The sequence below is a fragment of the Bos javanicus genome, chromosome 4, assembly GCF_032452875.1.
Source record: "Bos javanicus breed banteng chromosome 4, ARS-OSU_banteng_1.0, whole genome shotgun sequence".
Taxonomy (NCBI): Eukaryota; Metazoa; Chordata; class Mammalia; order Artiodactyla; family Bovidae; genus Bos; species Bos javanicus.
Window position 1 is genome coordinate 91334007 of NC_083871.1, and position 22270 is coordinate 91356276.

The window sequence follows — 22270 nt, forward strand, 5'->3', positions numbered from 1 at the left end:
CACTTTCAAGTCTTATTATTTATGAACTATATTTTATATAAAAATATAACCACAATGAGGTACCATTTCATGCCAGTCAGAATGGCTGCTATCCAAAAGTCTACAAGCAATAAATGCTGGAGATGGAGAAAAGGGAACCCTCTTACACTGCTGGTGGGAATGCAAACTAGTACAGCCACTATGGAGAACAGTGTGAAGATTCCTTAAAAAACTGGAAATAGAACTGCCATATGACCCAGCAATCCCACTGCTGGGCATACACACCAAGGAAACCAGAATTGAAAGAGACATGTGTACCCCAATGTTCATTGCAGCACTGTTTATAATAGCCAGGACATGGAAGCAACCTAGATGTCCATGAACAGACAAATGGATAAGAAAGCAGTGGTACATATACACAATGGAGTATTACTCAGCCATTAAAAAGAATACATTTGAATCAGTTCTAATGAGGTGTATGAAACTGGAGCCTATTATACAGAGTGAAGTAAGCCAGAAAGAAAAACATCAATACAGTATAATAACACATATATATGGAATTTAGAACGATGGTAAGGATAACCCTGTATGCAAGACACCAAAAGAGACACAGATGTATAGAGCAGTCTTTTGGACTCTGTTGGAGAGGGCGAGGGTGGGATGATTTGGGAGAATGGCATTGACACATGTATATTATCATATGTGAAACAAATCACCAGTCCAGGTTCAATGCATGATACAGGATGCTCGGGGCTGGTGCACTGGGATGACCCAGAGGGATGGGATGGGGAGGGAAGTGGGAGGGGGGATCAGGATGGGGAACACGTGTACACCTGTGGTGCATTCATGTCAATGTATAGCAAAACCACTACAGTCTTGTAAAGTAATTAGCCTCCAACTGAAATACATAAATTTATATTTTAAAAAATAAATATATTTTATAAGGCTATAGCTGCTGTAGATAATAATTCTTCTGATGCATCTGGAAAAAACAAATTGAAAAGCTTCTGAAAAGGACCACCGTAGATACCATCAAGAACATTCATGATTTATGGGAATAGGTCAAAATACCAACATTAAGAGGAACATGGAAGAAGTTGGTTCCAGTTCTCATAGAAGAATTGGAGGTGTCCAAGACTTCAGTGGAGAAAATAGCTAGAGATGAGGTGGATATAGCAGGAGCAGTGGAATTAGAAGTGGGGCCTGTCTTTGACTTTGGTGCTGAAACTGAAGTCCTCGTATACTCAAGAATCTTCACAGCTTGTATTGGACATATTTTCTTTTTAGGACTAAAGGAAAATTCTCCCATTTTTGAGACATTCTTTTATGCCATTTCTATAAAATTGCATGTAATTTTGTAAGTGCTTTTAAAAGATGTAGTTTTATAAATATTTAATATTCTAATTTGATTTGATTTTGAATTGTAAATGTCAAGTATTCTGTTTTGGGGTTTTTTTATGTTATACTTTGTTAAAAAGGAAAAAATGTAATTTTTTTAGTCATGTACATGACTTAATTTAATGTACTGAAAATAAAAATTAAGAAAAAAAAAAAAACAGAAATGGATCCTGAAGAGGTGAATGAATTGCTGCACTCTTACAATAAAACTTTAATGGCTAAGGAGTTGTTTCTTATGGATGAGCAAAGAAAGTGATTTCTTAAATAGGATCTGCTGTTAGTGAAGATGCTGTGAAGCTTGTTGAAATGACAGCAAAAGATTTAGAATATTACATAAATTTAATTGATAAAACAGCAGTAGGGTTTGAGAGGATTGACTCCCATTTTGAAAGAAGTTCTACCCTGGATTAAATGCTATCAAACAGCATTGAAAGGAAGAGTCAATCAATGAGGCAAATTTCACTGCTGTCTTATTTTAAGAAATTGCCATCGCCTACCCCCAATTTTCATCAGCCACTACCCTGATTATCCAGCAGCCCTTGGCATCAAGGCAAGACCTTCTACCAACCAAAAGACATGATTAGCCCAAGGCTCAGATGACAGCATGTTTTAGCCATAAAGTATTTTTAATTAAGTAATAAACATTTTTTTAGATATGACAATACTGCAAAGATAATAGCCTATAGTATAAACAGAACTTTTATATGCACTGGGAAACAAAAAAAGAAAAATCTAGGTGACTTGCTTTATTGTGGTGGTCTGGAACTAAATCCACAATTTCTCAGAAAAGGTAATGATCTCTCTGTCTCCCTCCGCCTCTTCCTCCTTCTTTCTCTCTCCCATCTCTCTTTTCTTCCTTTATTTTAGTTTCCTTTTCTCTCTTTCTTTTTTTTCATTTCATTATCACCTTAGAGGAAATATATATATCAGATCAGATCAGATCAGTCGCTCAGTCATGTCCAACTCTTTGCGACCCCATGAATCACAGCACGCCAGGCCTCCCTGTCCATCACCAACTCCCGGAGTTCACTCAGACTCACGTCCATCGAGTCAGTGATGCCATCCAGCCATCTCATCCTCTGTCGTCCCCTTCTCCTCCTGCCCCCAATCCCTCCCAGCATCAGAGTCTTTTCCAATGAGTCAACTTTTCACATGAGGTGGCCAAAGTACTGGAGTTCAGCTTTAGCATCATTCCTTCCAAAGAAATCCCAGGGCTGATCTCCTTCAGAATGGACTGGTTGGATCTCCTTGCAGTCCAAGGGACTCTCAAGAGTCTTACATATATTTGTGCCAGGTAATATCTTGAACCAGAAACCAGACTATTTTTTGATATTTCTTTAAATGATGCACATAAGTCTGCTTTGCATTTGCTTTAAATAGCCTGGAATTTATACTAATATTTGGTTAACTATTTCTCTGCACTATGAGGTGGATGGTACCAATCCATGTGATACTGCATTTAGAGACTGTAAAAAACTTCCCAACATAAAAATGGATATATGGTTACAGCCAAAAGGAACTATTTGCTTGCAATCTGCTCTTCCTGGCACCCTGTGTGCTCCATGAGATATAAGCAGCTACTGAATCATGGAAAATGCAATTTGAAGTTACATAAGTAAATTAGTCACTGCATTCTGTACCATCAACAGTCTGGGTTGTCATTAAAGTTCTGCCTATAGAGAAAAAAATAAGTCTGTATGGCATTCCTGCTAAACATTTTGAAATAAAGTCATGGTCACTATATCTCAGAAAATATTCACATTTGGGGCTAAATCAAATCTAGTTCTCCAGCATTTCAAAGATATTAAGAAAGCTAAACCATTTTAGTGAGATATGCAAGCTTGAAGACTAAACTTCCAGGTTGACTATTTAAGTGTTAATTAATAATTTATTGTAATGGACATAGAAAATTCAAAGTTTTGTAAACTCAATTTCAATTAAAAAAGAGAAAGATGGAGGTGCAAACCTCGCCAATAGCCAAATGCTTAAATTAAGTAGCCCCAAACCACACAGCTTCCTCTAAGCCACCCAAAAAAGTGGGATCATGGAATCTAGGCTAGGTTCATTGCACAAATATTTCTTTTTGGCATCTAATAAAATAGGCACCCCTACAATGAGTTTCCCTACATGTCTAAGTTGGTAATATTTTGCAGCAGTAATATGCAGAACAAATGGGGGAAAAAAAAAAAGTAGTAAGCCTGGCTATGGCAGTCTTTTCTAGAATGTTAGGCTTGCTTACATTGTGCCTTGGGGCTTCCTGGGTGGTGGTACTGGTAAAAAACCTGCCTAACAGTGCAGGAGACATAAGAGAGGTGAGTTCAATCCCTGGGTTGGGAAAATCCCCTGGAGGAGGGCATAGCAACTCACTCCGGTATTCTTGCCTGGAGAATCCCAGGGACATAGGAGCCTGGCGGGCTACAGTCCACGGGGTTGCACAGAGTCAGGCACGACCAAAGCAACTTAGCACACACAGTGTGCCTCAGAATCTCCTCAATTTCATTTCTTTCTTCTATATCTTCACAAGTATATCATTTTTACTGAGTGTGTAAAGTGTGTGTTAGTCACTCGGTCGTGTCTGACTCTCTGTGACCCATAGACTGTAGCCTGCCAGGCTCCTCTGTCCATGGAATTTTCCAGGCAAGATCACTGGAGTGGGTTGCCGTTCTCTTCTCCAGGGGATCTACCCAACCCAGGAATGGAACCCGGGTCTCCCGCATTGCAGGGCAAATTCTTAACAGACTGAGCCACTAGCAAATGCATAAATGAGCTACCATAAATGTTTTCTTTTCCAGCCTTTTTTGTTTGTTTCTCTCTCTCTTTTTTTCCTTTCAGAGTTGGCTGTAACAAGCTGGTATGATTAATCTTGATTAGACAGAATCTCCCATAACACCTGAAATTGTTCTGTAATGTGGGACACTGTGAAACCTTTAAAGGAATCAGCTTCAAATGACTGTAAGTGAACAAGGAAAGAAAACTCTGTAAAGTTAATGATAATTGCAGACACACAAGATGGATACTGATCACTGTTTTCCTTCCTTTCTTTCCACAGAAATGGAGAAAAAGTTAGGAGACAGTTATGGTTGGTCTGATCTCCTCTGAAAATTACTTCCATTGCTGTCTAGGTTATATTGACACTCTTAGCTCAGGTTTTCAGGCTGTTTTTTCTCATCTGTATTACTTCTCAAAGCAGGGACTTTATCATTGTTTTCAGAACCACCTCGCACAACTCTTGTTAGAGTTATTCACTTTTCAGTTTTAACCCAAGTATTTTAGCAACCAGTTTCTGATGACACTTGCCTTTCTTCTAGTATTTTCTGCTGAATATATGAAAGCAGTTACATATTGCCTCAGAGCAACAACACTCTTTTCTCTCTCTTCTAGTCCTAAAGATTCTTAACTTCTGTAATCTTATGTGATTTACCCTCAGGCAATCTTATGTGATTTACCTGTGTTTGAAAAAGTACATCTGGTTGGGATGCTCCACAGACATGGTCTAAATGGCTGGAGAAATTAATGCAATTATCTGGATAATTTTAAATGCATTTAATCATTAAACAAATATTTCTGGAGAACCCATTCCAAGCCGTTTTATGCTAGGTGTCAAGGATATGATAGTGAGCAAGATAAAATATGATTTCTGCCCTCATGAAATACAGCCAACTTCTGTTGATTGCCTATCATGTGCTAAATACATCTTGTGACTCATAGCATTTAACTCTCAGCAAAACTACCATGCTTGTGTGTGTGCTGAGTCACTTCAGTAGTGTCCAACTCTTTGCGACCCTATGGACTATAGCCTGCCAGACTCCTCTGTCCATGAGGTTCTCCAGGCAAGAATATTGGAGTGGGTTGCCATGCCCTCCTCAAAACTACCATGAGGTATCTATTAATACAAAAACATACCATAATGGGATGAGAGGATTTTTTTAAGTCAATCACCTTCCTGCCCTTTCCTAGATGGTACGAAGTCAAGTCTGCCTTAGTTTATGAATAGGGCTGGGCACAGATGGCAGGCAAATGCTTCATGTTGCTTTATATCTGTGTTTGCATTCTCCAGGGAATGTATTCCTATCTGCACAAATGGAGCCACTTCACTGCATTTTCTCAGCTAATTCAGCAGAGCTTCAGAATTTGAACCCACATCCTCCCACTCCAGAGTTCACACTCTTCCTGTCTCCACTCATCACCTCTGCATCCCTGCCCTCTTCTGCTCTTATCAACAGACTGAGTGGAAGCATAAGGGAAATGCTTTTGTCATGCAAAAAGCATCTGGGAAAACAGCATCAATTCTCCTTTGATTTGTGCATTTTAGACAGAACTAAGGACAACTTTAAGAATTCCTTTTTATATTTCTCCCTAAATATTTAGCAGTCCTATATCACAATAAGTGATACTGACAAAAATTTTTAAAGAAATGCACTTGGCCCATCATTCAAGGAAAAATATTTTTCAGGAAAAAAAAGTTATAATGGGAATCACAATATGATCACTATATAAAGTTACCATTATGGCATGCTCTAACTTAAATAATAAAATAACAAGCAAGCATTTTTATTATTATATCATGTTATTAATGTGCAAGGAAGGCACTCCATTCCCTCATTCAATAGGCATTTGTCGAGAGCATATTACATGAATGTAATGTGTAATGTTAAGAGATGTATTCATTCAGATATACATCAGACAGACACAAGTTGCCCTCCATGAATTAATAAAGGATGACATTTGAAGGCGAGAAGAGGAAATAAAGGGGTGAATGTGGGTAGATGGAGGGGTCTAACATAACACCAGGTTTCTGACTTAGGCTACTAGATAGAGGCTGCACGACTCATCCAGGTGAAGGAAGAAAGGTTGGTTCAGGACATATGGGCTGTTTGACACTTTGGAGCTTTATTTTCTTTCCTGTCTTTAGGGTATTTTGTTTTGTTTCCACCCTATGCTCTGGTTGAAGCACTGTGTTCCTTGGAGCTTGGCAGTGTCATAACCTTTGTCTGATTATCTAGGCTTTGTGAACCCAATTAGAGATGGTAAAATATGTATGTAAGAGATTTCTGCCATCCTAACAACCCTAAACTACCCTTGAGTATTCTCTTCCTGACTATTACATTAATTATATTTTTAATTTTTGTTTTTTCAACCTAATTATGAAAGTTCACGTTGGTCCCTGTCCATGCCTCAGTGTCTCCGCCCCTCCCCACAGGCTGATTTTTTATAGAAAAAAAAAAGTGTATTTAAACTATGATTTAGTAGAATGCAGCACTAGGTACAAAGCTAATAAATGATGTCACTAAAATGTATTAGGAAAAAGTATGATTCATCTTGATTTTAAAATCTGAAAGAAAAAGGATGTGGGGAAATTTAAATGATGTTTTGTCATTGAATGAAGATATACTTCAGAGAGCTTTCTTTCCTCATGAATGATACAAAAATCCCTTTATAACTTGATTTTACTCAGAGATTTTCTAAAACATCTGTTTAAATTATTCAACTAATTTTACTTTTAATTCCTACTTCTATAATAATTTCAGAGAGACCTATGTGGCTAGATGGGTTTTCTCCTATAGATATGTCTCTATGAAACAGAATTCAATGCATGGTATGTTAGTGTTAGTAGCTCAGTCGTGTCTGACTCTTTGCAACCCTGACTGTAACCCATCAGGTCCCTCTGTCCATGGAATTTTCCAGGCAAGAATACTGGAGTGGGTTGTCATTTCCAGTATTCAAAGCATACTGGAAGAAATTTTGCTCTTCTGCTATCTTCCACATCATAAATTCTGTGTCACAGGATGCATAGCTCTTTTTTGGCTTTCTCATCTCACATCTGACTCCTCACCACCTCCCCCTGCCCTTGAGCCTGATTTTCTCCTGCCCTTGAGCCTGGCACTTGCTGGAGCTGGCAGGCGTCAGACGGCATCGGCTGGGAGCCAGGCTGGGCCTTTGTACAGGGAAGGCTCTGGGAAGCAGACTGACATGGCTCAATAATTAGCACAATGCTGGCCACAGTGCTCAATAAGGATCTGCTGAATTAATGGCTGTGTGTGCCGCCTGACTGTTGTGAATACTTCAAGCCGATAACACGGAGTTAACTGGCTGAGCATTATAAATGAGAGCGGAGAACTGACCCACTCTTTGGTCTTCCAAAGTCAATAAAACTTAGAGAAAGCCTGCCTTTAGAGATATAAATGTTTTATTCACTTTTAATATCTGTGTCAGTAATTTTAGCAATGCAAAAAAAAATAAACAGTTTCAAACATTTTGTGTATTGTTTTGAATAATTAGAGATACTTTGACAGAGAATAGCAGGAGGCAAATTTGAATGTGAAGTGTTAGGATGACACATAAGTGTATTATACAAAATACTTCAGTAGTAAATCTCAGCTACTTATCATATAATAGCTCTTGATGTAGAGCTGGTCTAAATTAGGCATCTCCAAGCCTAACTAAACAATTTGAGCACTTTCCAATGTTCTGAAAACTCCTAAAATTAGTGTTTCATCCTGATTGCTTCAGTCATCTCCACATTCAATCATATTATCAATACAAAACAATTCCAATTAGCATATTTTATAAATTGGTCTTACATTGTGCTTCTTTGACTTACTATGATTCCACAAAGCTAAAAGAGGAAAAGGAATTCTGGCTAGCTAGTATTCAGTCATCTCTCGGGAAGCACTGATACATCCATAAGTATGTACATAAACTCCAGGTTCTTGGATGGAATGGTACAATTCCCATAGTCCCTGCAGCACTGGGCAGCCTCCAGCCCCTGACTTGTTCATGTGTCCATTTCATCCTGAAATGTCTCTTACTATCTCCACCACTGCTCCTCAGGGGACAGCTGCAACTCTGCAGAATTTCTGATCTGAGATTCAATGGTCTTTTTTTTTTTTTTCCAATTACCTTAAAAAAAAAACTTAGCATGATCCGTGTTTGAATTACTATGAAGGTGTTCAATAGCTTGATATAGGACCATGATTTTATTTATTCTAAAAATCAAGTCACTGAAAGAGTCCTCTGAATAGAAATAACATCTTGTATGCACTTATATTTGCTTCCCCAAGCCCTTGAAGTCACAACATGAAAAGTAAGAGCAGGTTGTCATTTATAAAATGTAAAGGGAGTGAAAGCAAAAAAAAAAAGGAGTTAGATGTCAGAGCTCAGGAGATTTTGTTTGGTTATATATTTATTGTTGGGCTTCCCTGTTGGCTCAATGGTAAAGAATTTGCGTTCCAGTGCAGAAGACAAAGGTTCAATCCGTGATCGGGGAAGATCCCACATGTCGTGGACCAACTGGGTTCCGCCTACGCCACAACTATTGAGCCTGTGCTCTAGAGTCCGGGAGCCACAACTACTGAAGTCCGTGTGCCTAGAGCCTGTGCTCTGCAACAAGAGAAGCCACCACAATGAGAGGTCTGCGTACCCCAACTAGAGAGTAGCCCCTACTCACGGCAACTAAAGAAGAGTCCAAGCAACAACAAAGACCCAGCACAGCGGAAAAAATCTGTTATCCACAAGAAAGCAAAATAAACTCTCTCTGGCTTTCTCCAGGTAAAACAATATATTTAAAAAAAGAAGTATATATTCAAACACAAATACAAGTACCACTTAAATTGATGTTATTAATAATTCACATAATGTGGACATTTCCAGACCCTGAAAAATGTTTTTCCCGACTAGTCCAACTAACCATGTCCAAACAGATCTAATAAACTTTCAGAGACACGAATTTCTTCCTAAGTAAAATTTACAAGTTTGATCCTAATAGATTCCCATCTGCATATGCCAAAATATAATGTTTTCTAGTTGTTAGGTTTAGAGCCCCAAACTGTCTTACTTTACTTTCCTGCCACTCTCAAGGACTTCCATCAGATCAGTCAAGTCAAGAAAGGTCACCGGTCTGGAACCCACGGCAAAGTTGCTCTATTCACTGGCACATTTCCTGAAGTACGTTTTTTATCTTTCAAAGTTGAAGACCACATTGATTGAGTAAGGGATGAATGCTCATACTAATGAGCTCTCCATGCTCTTGTTGAGTATTTTTCCTCTGAATTAGTTGAAATTTTAAGAGTTATGCAGGACCTTACTTGGAATGTTAGAACCCAGGGAATAAAATCGCCACTCCCAACCCCACCCCAGATGTTTTGACTTCCTCATGACTTCTAATGATGGAGAATGGGACAATCTTTACATCTTTACACCAAGAAAGAACTTTCTCGTATACAATTAAGGCTGAAGAGCTATCCCTTTAGAACGGTAGCATTTGCCTTTGTTTTATAAGCTGTCTGTCTCCGGCACACCACCCGAATCTTGAATTCATGGTTAACATTAATCCTCTGCTTTTCTATACATACATACATACACACCCAGTTCAGCACATATTTCCTTTCAAACACAGATGTTCTTTACATGCAGTGTTTTATATGGAGAAGTTTATGGAAGATTAGTAACAAAATAAAATGATTTGGGGAAATTCAAATGATCTTCAACTTCTAAAAAAATATAAACTGTATTATATAATTATCCATTGCTTCTTAAACCCTCCCCACCATCCTCTACATATGGAAAAACGATAAGAATGGAGACTAAAGAGACATAGTAAGATGGTTCAGATTGAACTAAGCCATTTAATTTCTTTGTATTGTTGAAGTTTGCTTCTATGATTAAAACCATCATGATTATTAAGAAATAGCTTTCTTTCAGAGTCACATTAGAACCAGAAAAGGAGGCATTTGTCATGCATTGAGATACCTCTGGCATAGCTCACTCCTCTGAATCATGTCTGCCCTTTCTCCTTTCCTCTTTTAACATTTGGAAAATAACATCTATGTTAGTTGATAACAGAGCTGGAAGAAAGGACCAAGAAAGTGATGTGAGCTCTGTCATACTTCAACCTCACCAAGGAAAACACATTAAAAGGTTTTTCATGGAAAATCAGCTTCAGTCTACAAATATTCAGAGCAAAGCGACCTTGCATATATATAACACACCAGGATTCTTGGAAGAATATAAGTGAGCCAATGAGAAAGAAGGGGAAACATCCTAAAGGAAGAAATTAAATCCAGGAAAACGATTGGCAAATGGATTTCTTACCTTTTCTGCTGACTGGGCTGTACCAAAAAAGATGGGGATAAAAGCTAACCAAATGATGCAGGTGGTATACATGGTAAATCCAATGGGTTTGGCTTCATTGAAAGTCTCTGGAACTCCTCTTGTTTTAATGGCATAGACAGTACAAGTAACCATCAAGAGAATACTGTAGCCCAGTGAACAAATGAGCGAGAGATCAGAGATGTCGCACTTGAGCACTCCCCTGGCGTTCTCCGGATCTAGAGTCCTCTGTTCTCCATAGTCTATGATGATGTGTGGTGGGTCCACAACAAACCAGACACACACTCCCAGGAGCTGGATGGAGATCAGGCTGAAGGTGATCACCAGCTGGGATGCAGGACTGATAAACTTAGGTGCTGTGACAGATTTCTTCCCCTGCTCAAATATTCGGTGGATTCGGTTTGTTTTGGTCAGGAGCGCTGCATAGCTGAAACACATGCCGAGTCCTAGGAAGATCCGCCGGAAGGAGCAGATGATGGTATCTGGTGCTGCAATCATCAAAAAGGTGATTGAATAACAGAGAAAAATCCCCGTGAGGAGCACGTAACTAAGTTCGCGGCCCGAAGCCCTCACGATAGGCGTGTCGTTATAGCGGACAAAGGTCACGATCACAAAGGTGGTGGCGATGATTCCCAAGATGGCAACGAACACAGGCACCACCGCCCAGGGAGAATGCCACTCGAGTTTGATGATGGGGATTAGCTGGCAGCCTGTGCGGTTGACGTTGGGTCTCTGATCCAAAGGGCAGAGTTCACAGGACAGCTCATCTACCTGGTAGTTGTAACCTTCACAGCGCTCGCAGTGCCAGCAGCAAGGAACTCCTTTCACTGTCTTCTTCCTCTCACCGGGCTTACAGGGCAGGCTGCAGACCGACGCCGGGTGAGTGTGCTCTCTATTGGCCCACTGCATGTCTTCCACCTGTGGGTATAAAATATTAATGAGCCTTCCATTTTCCCCCCATTTATAATATCCTAATCCTAGCCACAGGTTTGTAATAAATCATTGAATGCTGACAGGACAGTTTACCATAATAAGAGCCCAGAGTTTCTTTCCCTGACTTTATGAAAGTATTAAATGATTGGGGCCAATAAATCATTCACATCATCAACTTGATGAGTGTCATTACTTTCCATTTACCTCCTTGATTTTGACCAATCTGACATTTGGAGAAAGATGCATTGATCTAAACAGCTTTAAAATGGAAAAAAAAAAAAAGAAAAGTCCTATGGAAAGAAACCTGTTAGAGCTAAACTCAGATATAAATGCCCTGAAATACTGGCTAGGATATAAATACACATATGAACAATGAATCAAGTCTTTCTACCATATTTGGGGAAATTCAAATCTCACTGTGTCAATTTTGAAAGGAAATGGCAAAACTAGCTACTTTAATCTCTGACACTCCTCATGTGTCCATAGTGACAACTATATGAATGGTTTTGCCTCTGTTTAACATTCAGATTCACTTATGCCCCTCAGCCTTGCATTTTCACACTGGGGAAAAGACCATGCTGAGTGAGACAGCTTGATGATGATGTTTCCATTGAACAAAAGTAGGCTTAAAGCAATGAAATTGATACAAATGAGTGAGATCCCCTAGTAGGATTTCTGTGTCAAGGCCTTAGGGTTCCATCTCACTCTTTTGAATTAGACCATAGAATACCTCTATTAAAACCAAAGTGTTATTTTAAAGGAATTTTGCCAGTCATTGACCCCTTACCTTAAATTGCTTTACTAAAGGTTCTGGACCCAATTCCAATGTGGGGGACAGGGCAAAAGGGGTTTCCTAAACCACAAAGAAATTCTGGAGCACTAGCTGTTTCTCCTATAAGTCAAATCAATTCTGACATCATCTACCTGGAAATAGCATCAAATCTCACAAATGCTATAGGAAAAAAACCAGAAATTATAGATCAACAATTTACTATGACAAGCAGCTTCTATATAAAAGGTAAGCTCTATGAACAGAGTGATTTTGCTCATTGATGTGGACAAACAATGATGGACACTCAATTCATCCTCAAATATTTATTGAATTTGTGAGGAAGGAAGAATGTGAGGGGTACCCCTGAGGTAGAAGGAGCCAACTTGAAAGTGCTGAGATCTGGAAATAAAGGATTGCTCAAAGAGGCACAGAGATAAGAGCTGAAGGAATGTTTAAAACAAAACAAAATGAAAAACTATTTTTCCAAGACCAGCTCTATAACAAGTTAAAGGAAAAATCACCATATCCTGTGATAGCCTGGCTCCAAGATGCCCCCCAATAACTTTACCTCCTGGAATCATGCACTCATGGAGTTCTCTCCCACTTTAAATGGGCTGATTTGTGTAAACAATAATATATTCCAGAAATGATGGCATGTGGTTTCTGAGGTTAGGTCATCAGTGACATTTTGGCCTGTGTCTTGTTCTCTCTTGGATTGCTCACTTCAGGGAAATAATTAAACTATCATGAGAGTTCTCCGGCAGCCCCATGGAAAGGAACTGAGGCCTCCCGCCAACAACCAGCACCGACTTGCCATGCATGTGAGGGTGTCACCCAGAAAGTGAATTGTCTGGCCCCAGGCAAGCCTTCGGATGACTGCAGCTCCAGCTGACACCTTGACCACAAACTCATGAGAGACCCTGAGCCAGAAAAACCCAGCTAAGCTGCTTCTGAATTTCCAATCTACAGGAACTGTGTGAGCTAGTAAATGTTTTCTTGTCTTAAGCTGCTAAACATGGAATTATTGTACAGCAATGGAAAACTAATGCAACTCAAGTTAAGCTTTCTTACCCATTCTGTGAATTCCACCAGTATAGCAGTCTATTGAGAATCTACTGAGAAAGTAGTAACAACTAACTATCTTTTACCAAAATATGCCCCCCAAGTTGTCTACTGTCAGCAGCATTCTATCATCACTCTTAAGACTGCCTCCCCTTTGGGAACTATGTGACTGAGATTGTTTTCATAAACATATCTACTGCTTAAGGATGCTTTCCTTTCTTGAATGTGGTGTGAATAGTGGAGGGCAGAGAAGTATAGCCTCTAAGCTCAACATTTGCAGAGGGCCATCAAACCCACCTCAGGTGAAGTGGAGAATTCATGCATGTTTTATTTCAAATATCCTCCCTTGAGAAAGTAAATGGTACTTCATGTGTCCTAAGGGCACTCAAGATTATTAGTTCTACCTTGTCTGTTCACCACAAAGGAAAAGCAATCTATCATAACCCTGTTAATTTTCTATTAGCTTTTAATGATTTAGAAAAGTTATTTTATTTATGTATAAGATTCCATTAGGCAAGAAAAAAGTTAAATTGAAAGTGGCTTCTCTCAAAAATATTGAGAAAAATGAAATGCTCCACTGAGTGGCTAAAATATTGATTTTATACCCTAATGGACTCTTATAAGATAATAAAATATGTTTTGTGAAGGTTATGTTTCAAAGCTAATTACTGTAAAATCAAAATTGCATTTTGTTTGGGGCTTCTATAGATTTATAATATTACTGTTGAAGAAAATGACACTAAAAAAAAATTCTCAGATACATTAAACTTCAAATTTGGTAGAGACCTTAAAGGTCAACTTGTTTAACCACATGTTCGATTCTTTAATTCACAAAGCACTTTATTTTCTAGAAGGAAATGACTTATTAACAAAGAAATATACTCAATCAGATAGGCCTCATTACAGAAGATAAATATTCATCATTATAAGCTAAGCATTACATTTTTCTTGATCAATTTTTTGAATACTCAACTAGTGAAAAAATGTTTTCATAAATAAAAATTAAAGTTATAAGACAATGAAAATACCACATCTTTTAAAAACTGTAAATTTTCTTTAAGTAAAAAACAATGTAGTCATGAAATACGTGTGACATTATGGAGAAAACTATGTATGATTCAGTAAACATGTTAAAAATACATGACTGCATTTCATCAAGGAATCTATTATGTATAACTAGATATGCAGATGACACCACCCTTATGGCAGAAAGTGAAGAGGAACTAAAAAGCCTCTTCATGAAGGTGAAAGTGGAGAGTGAAAAAGTTGGCTTAAAGCTCAACATTCAGAAAACAAAGATCATGGCATCCGGTTCCATCACTTCATGGGAAATAGATGGGGAAACAATGGAAACAGTATCAGAGTTTATTTTGGGGGGCTCCAAAATCACTGCAGATGGTGACTGCAGCCATGAAATTAAAAGACGCTTACTCCTTGGAAGAAAAGTTATGACCAACCTGGATAGCATATTCAAAAGCAGAGACATTACTTTGCCAGCAAAGGTCCGTCTGGTCAAGGCTATGGTTTTTCCTGTGGTCATAAATGGATGTGAGAGTTGGACTGTGAAGAAAGCTGAGTGCCGAAGAATTGATGCTTTTGAACTGTGATGTTGGAGAAGACTCTTGAGAGTCCCTTGGACTTCAAGGAGATCCAACCAGTCCCTTCTGAAGGAGATCAGCCCTGGGATTTCTTTGGAAGGAATGATGCTACAGCTGAAACTCCAGTAGTTTGGCCACCTCATGCGAAGATTTGACTCATTGGAAAAGACTCTGATGCTGGGAGGGATTGAGGGCAAGAGGAGAAGGGGATGACAGAGGATGAGATGGCTGGATGGCATGACTGACTCGATGGACCTGAGTCTGAGTGAACTCTGGGAGTTGGTGCCTGGCATGCTGCGACTCATGGGGTCGCGAAGAGTCAGACATGACTGAGCAACTGAACTGAACTCAACTGAACTGAACTGTACTGTGTTTTGATACCATAGTTGAAGTCTGGGAACCAACTAATATCCACCCCAAAGAGGAAGCAATAGCAAACACTTGAGTCAGGTACTTGTAAATACATTAGTGTTTGAGACAAAATTTATTTTAGATATGATACCAAATTAAAAATAATACTAATTGAGATTAGTAGTATTAATAGAAATTAAACTTCTTATTTTTCACAACTATACTATAAAACACAAAGATCATTCAGCCCTCTTGCTTTTCTATATTAACAAATTATAGCATCTTTCATAATGAGTAAAAATATTTTAAAACAGGTCTTCCTCTCCTTTGGTATTATTCTGATATTAGGATATTTGTGTCTAAAACATGTGTTCTAACAAACGGATGATAGTTATATTGATAGACCTTCCAGAGATAAAACCATAGCCCATTCCTGTCTTGACAATGTTCACCAACAGTGATAGATTCTGTAGGCCCCAATCCAGTTCATTTTCTAGAATATGAGCTATCAACCAGCTTCGGCTGTCAAATTCTGTTATTAATGCAAAGGCACCAATAACCACAAAACCAAAACTTTCTGAGTGTGCCTACATTTTTTAATCTTTAATCTTCCCAAACATAAATTAAAGACATTATTTTTTATAAAATAATTTTCTCCTGTGTAGTTCTAATAACTCCTGATAAAAGGGCTACAAAAATATTTCCCAATTAAAGGCCCTACTGTAATTAATCATTTTCAGTATGCACTACAAAATTCTCACTCAATTTAATACCTCTATTACAGGGTTTTTTCCCCACATATTAAGTTGTATCTTCAACATTATGATTATTATACATGTGGGAAAATTTTAAATATAACACAAAGATAATTGATATCTAGTCATACCATTCTTAATTAGCTCTTTTTATCTTGCTCTATAAATAAGCATAGTATTAATAATTATTTTGATGACTACTTTGCCACTCCAGTATTCAAAAACCCAATTCTTCATCTGACTTATATAACAGCATAATGCAATCATTTCTAGTGAAACTGGACATTTTCTCAAAGGTTTACTTGTTAATTTCCACATAATCAATAGGTTTAACAAGTGTATTTAATTAGGATGAGTATTTAAAATCAGTATTTAAAATGCCAGAATTTGGTTACATATTTTGCGAAGCATATGGTTTTGCTAATGCAACTCAAAATAAAGTTTATCAATATATTACTTTATACATTCATATTTATAAATGTTTATATATAAATATATATTGCTTCCTTAATATCCATCCTTTCTTTTGGGTAATGCAATGCTTTCTACTTCTATTCAAAGTGGTAAGTAGGTTTAGTGTCCTTTGCAAATCTAGTATGTATGTATGATCCCTAGATTGAAGTCACAGTTTTGTGTGATGTTACAGGTCTACATAACCTCTAAAAATGTAAACACTCCTCCTATTTAAAAAGACAATTTTAAATTAATTAAAATTTTACTTACAATAGCATTAAAAATAAAATACTTAGGAATAAACTTAACTAGTAAAGTGTAATATTTTTAACTTAAAGCTACAAAATATCATTTTAAGAAAGTTAAAGAAATAAATGAAAAGCAATCTGAAGTTCATGGATCAGAAGACTGAACATTGCCAAGATGGAAATACTCACAAAACTAATCAACAGATTCGACATAACCTCTATTAAAATCTCTTCCGACTTCTTTGAAGAAATTGATGAACTGATCCTAAAATTCATAGGGAAATATAAGGGACCAAGAATAGACAAAATGATCTTAAAAGAGTGAAGTTGGGGAATTTACACTTCTTGATTTTAAAACTTCCTATAAAGCTACAGTAATCAAGCAGCATGATACTGGCACAAAGAAAGACTAATCAATGAAAGAAAATTGAGAGTTCAGAAATAATCTATTACATATATGGTCAATTGATTTTTTTACAAAGCTGACAAGAAAATTCAATGGAGAAAAAATAGTCTTTTCAACAATGGTTCTGGCACAAGACATGTCACCAAAAGAATAAGCAACAAAGTTAAAATAAATAAATCAGACTTCATCAATCTTAAATACTTTCATAATTCAACAGATACTATTAGGAGAGTGAAAAAACAACCCACAGAGTGGGCAAAAATATTTCTAACTCATATATCTGATAAGGAACTCATATCAGAATATATATTTTAAAACTCTTAGAATTAAACTGTTAAAAACGCATGCAATCCAATTAAAAAGTAAGTAAAAGAAATGAAGAGACATTTCTCAAAAAAAGAGATATGTTTGGTTAATAAGCACAGGAAAAGATGTTTAACATCGTTAGTCATCAGAGAAATGCAAAACAGAACCATAATACCCACTAGGATGGTCATAATAAAAAATACAGACAGAATCAAGTTTTATTGAAGATATGGAGAAATTAAAACTCTTTATATTATTGGTGGCAATGTAAAATGGTACAGCTATTTTGGACAGCAGTTCGGCACTTCCTTGAAAAGTTAAACATAGAATTGCCATATGACCTAGCAATTCCACTCCTAAATTATTTCAGTCTAAGAAAACTGGAGACATATGCTCACGCAAAAATTTATACATGAATTTCATAACAGCATTAGTCATTATAGCAAAAAAGCAGAAAAAATCCAATTCCATTAAAGAAATGTGCTTTATCTACTCAATCAAATTAAAAATAAATAAAAAGAAACAAAGTAATAATATATGCTATGAAATAAATGAACTTTCAAAATATGCTAAGTGAAAGAAATCAGACAAAAAGACCAGTGTGTAATTTTAATTTATATGTACTATCCAGAATAAGCAAAGGCATATACAGCCAGTAGATTTTTGACTGCCAGGAGTTACGGAGAGAACGGAATAGAGAGGATTTCTTGGGAAGTGATGAAAATAGTCTAAAATTAGCGGCAATGGATAACATGACTCTGTGACTATACTAAAAACCACTGAATTATGTATGTTAAAAAGGGCAAACTTTATGGTATTTGAATTATCTCAATAAAGCTGTTACTTTTTAAATATGCAAATTATGTTGATACAGTCAGGAAGAACTAACATTCAGTACTTCATTTGCTGTCTAAAAAAACATATTGCATACCCACTCTGTTTTGAGACACAAGACTCAACGTGAGAATTCAACAGTGACCAAGACGTGGTCCCTGGCCTCCGAGTCAGTGCAGGTGGGGAAAGAGATAAGCAGAGAGCCAGTCGCAGCTCAGTGTTAGACTCCCTGCGAAAGAAAAGCAGGGAGGCAGTGGTGCTGCTAGCAGAGGACTCAGCAGGGGCACTCAGCCTGGGTTTTGGGGATGTGTGGACAGCAGCCTGAAGGCTGTATAGGAGATAAACCACCAGGAACAGGAATCCCAAGAACGCATCAAGCCAAAAAAAAAAGATTAAACTTCAGCGGTGAGAAGCCATAACAAACTGGAGAAACTAAAGATAAAACAAATAGCAAAAATACAGATTAAAACACTGGATGGAGTGGCAAGAGGCAGGCTAAGGAAGAGAGGAAACGCAAGATCATTTTATTTTATTTTATTTTTCTGAGCTCAGATCAAGTGTAGAAACCTTCATAGTTATATAAAGTTCTGCAGTAAAATCTTTTCATCATTGCTCAGAATTGATCAGCCTTTCATACAAGCACACCCACAACCAACTCTCACTTACCCACCAATAAGCCCCTTAATTATCCAGTCACCTACACACACACACACACACACACACACACACACACACGCACCCACCCCTTCATACCCCTTATTTTAAATTATTCTTTTGCTTCTCAGAACTACAGAGATCATGCATCAGATACACTGGGTGGTCTTCTGATGCTCAGATTTGGCTACCTGCATCACTGATCGCAAGATCATTTTAAAAGAAACTTACAAGCCGCTGAGACGAGTTTGGATGTTATGCTGAAAGTGATAGTTGGGATCCTTTGAAGAGACAGAGAAAAAGAAATGCAAAGAGGAAAAAAGGTTGTCTGAGGAAACCTTAATAATAGCTATGGAAAGAAGAGAAGCGAAAGGCAAAGGGGAAAAGGAAAGATATACCCATCTGAATGCAGGGTTCCAAAGAATAGAAAGGAGAGATTAGAAAGCCTTCCTTGGTGATCAATGTAAAGAAATAGAAGAAAACAATAGAATGAGAAAGACTAGAGATCTCTTCAAGAAAATCAGAGATACCAAGGGAACATTTCATGCAAAGATGGACACAATAAACGACAGAAATGGTAGGGACCTAACAGAAGCAGAAGATATTAAAGAGGTGGCAAGAATACAACAGAAGAACTGTACAAAAAAGAGCTTCACGATCCAGATAATCACGATGGTGTGATCACTCACCTAGAGCCAGACATCCTGGAATGAGAAGTCAAGTGGGCCTTAGAAAGCATCACTATGAACAAAGCTAGTGGAGGTGATGGAATTCCACTTGAGCTATTTCAAATCCTAAAAGATGATGCTGTGAAAGTGCTGCACTGAATATGCCAGCAAATTTGGAAAACTCAGCAGTGGCTACAGGGCTAGAAAAGGTCAGTTTTCATTTCAGTCCCAAAGAAATGCAATGCCAGAGAATGCTCAAAGTACTGCACAATAGCACTCATCTCACACGTTAGCAAACTACTGCTCAAAATTCTCCAAGCAAGGGTTTAACAGTACATGAACCAAGAACTTCTAGATGTTCAAGCTGGATTTAGAAAAGGCAGAGGAACCAGAGATCAAATTGCCAACATCCGTTGGATGATCATAAAAGCAAGAGAGTTCCAGAAAAACATCTACTTCTGCTTTATTGACTATGCCAAAGCTTTTGACTGTGTGGATCAAAACAAATGGTGGAAAATTCTTCAAGACATGGGAATACCAGACCCACCTGACCTGCTTCCTGAAAAATCTGTATGCTGGTCAAGAAGCAACAGTTAAAACTGGACATGAAACAACAGACTGGTTCCAAATCAGGAAAGGAGTATGTCAAGGCTGTGTATTGTCACCCTACTTAATTTACACTGAGATATTTTTTTGGGGGGTTCCAAAATCACGCAGATGGTGACTGCAGCCACAAAATTAAAAGATGCTTGCTTCTTGGAAGAAAAGTTATGACCAACCTAAGCAGCTTATTAAAAAGCAGAGACATTACTTTGCTAACAAAAGTCCATCTAGTCAAAGCTACGGTTTTTCCAGTAGTCATGTATAGATGTGAGATTTGGACTACAGAGAAAGCTGAGTGCCAAAGAATTGATGCTTTTGAACTGTGGTGTTGGAGAAGACTCTTGAGAGTCCCTTGGACTGCAAGGAGATCCAGCCAGTCCATCTTAAAGGAAATCAGTCCTGAATATTCATTGGAAGGACTGATGCTGAAGTTGAAACTCCAATACTTTGGCCACCTTATGTGAAGAACTGATTCGTCTGAAAAGACCCTGATCCTGGGAAAGATTGAAGGCGGGAGGAGAAGGGGATGACAGAGGATAAAATGGTTGGATGGCATCATCGCCTCAGTGGACATGAGTTTGAGTAACCTCTGGGAGTTGGTGATAGACAGGGAGGCTTGACCTGTTGCAGTCCATGGGGTCACAAAGAGTCGGACACGACTGAGCAACTGAACTGAAGGGGCAAAGATGATGAGTTTTATTGCATAGAAGGATCACTGTGCAGTATAGAGAGAAGATGGAAAAAATCCAAGGCTAGATATGGTCAATCACCTGTCAAGCTGAGGCTTTTGCTGAATTCCAGCTGCAAGTGATGACAAGAGGAGTCCAAAGAGCAGCAATGAGCAGGAAGGACTTTGTAGGCAGCACCAGGGTTCTCAGCCTATCCTCATGGCCCGAGAACATGATTAAAGAATTTTAACCAAATGTGTGATCTCATATAAAATAAAATATACATTTTATACATATATATGCCGCTGCTAAGTCGCTTCAGTCGTGTCCGACTCTGTGCGACCCCATAGACGGCAGCCCACCAGGCTTCCCCGTCCCTGGGATTCTCCAGGCAAGAGCACTGGAGTGGGTTGCCATTTCCTTCTCCAATGCATGAAAGTGAAAAGTGAAAGCGAAATCGCTCAGTCGTTCCCGACTCTTGGCAACTCCATGGACTGCAGCCTACCAGGCTCCTCCGTCCATGGATTCTCCAGGCAAGAGTACTGGAGTGGGGTGCCATTGCCTTCTCCAACACATATATATACATATATGTGTGTGTGTATATATATATATATATATATATATATATATATATATATATGAGATCAGTGTGGTGACAGATCAGGAGAAAGGATGATACTAGCAAGAATAAGAATTAAGGGAATAATGTCATAATTCTAGACAAGACAAGAGCCTATGAACTGTTGGAATCAGTAATTATGAAGAAAATGGGATAGGTTTAAGATATAGTGGGAAAAAAATAGAAATAAGAGTGGCAAGAAGAAAACAGAAAAACCAAACAATGGCATCCGGCCTTGTGTTTGAGAGTCATCCTTAGCATTTCACTTACTTCAGCCTTACTTCTGATCAACCGCCAACTGCATGGCCAGGCATGATCTCATCCCTGCCTGACTCCCAGGTAATTACGTACCAACCCTCCTTACTCTCCTACTGTACATCACACAACACCTTGGAATCTTCTTCAATGGCACTTTTACAGTAGGCAATTCTGCATTTGTTTTTCTTTTTACTTCAATAAATGGTTTTATAAATTTTACATTATGTTCCTTAGAATCACTTAAAGGCTTTACTCAAACTATATCTCACTGGAAAGCAGTTCTTAGAGACTACAGTTTAACAGGCCTGGGAAAGAACCTCAACTTGGCATTTTTAAAAGAAGCCCTTCTTCTTTCAGTGATTCTGTCATGTAATTAGTGAACCACACTTTGCTAAGCACCAAGTTAAATTTATTTTTCTCAGGAGAGGAAGAGCCTATTCTGTTTTTCCAGCATTGTGATCCAAAGCCTAACACGGTGACTAACCTCCAGTGAACATTCATAAATATTTGCTGAATGAATGAAGGAGGACTGGAAGAACAAGTGAACAGGTGATGGTGTCCTTTACCCAAAGTCCCAGGGAGGCTTCCAAGCCAGGA

The 22270-nt window shown here is 38.2% G+C and overlaps 1 protein-coding gene and 2 non-coding genes across 7 annotated transcripts in view; all 3 read right to left on the reverse strand.

Moving 5' to 3' along the window:
- Positions 1–22270, reverse strand: part of GRM8 (glutamate metabotropic receptor 8) — an 872326-nt gene that overhangs the window by 105850 nt on the left and 744206 nt on the right. For all 5 annotated transcript variants that reach the window (XM_061414602.1, XM_061414603.1, XM_061414600.1 and 2 more), the window contains one exon: positions 10468–11409. In XM_061414602.1, coding sequence (XP_061270586.1) covers positions 10468–11409 — 942 coding nt within the window. The remainder of the gene's footprint in view (positions 1–10467; positions 11410–22270) is intronic.
- On the reverse strand, positions 18747–18818 carry LOC133246969 (small nucleolar RNA U2-30). The gene has a single exon (XR_009736215.1). It is a non-coding gene; the product is annotated as a small nucleolar RNA U2-30 (small nucleolar RNA).
- On the reverse strand, positions 18983–19062 carry LOC133246970 (small nucleolar RNA U2-19). The gene has a single exon (XR_009736216.1). It is a non-coding gene; the product is annotated as a small nucleolar RNA U2-19 (small nucleolar RNA).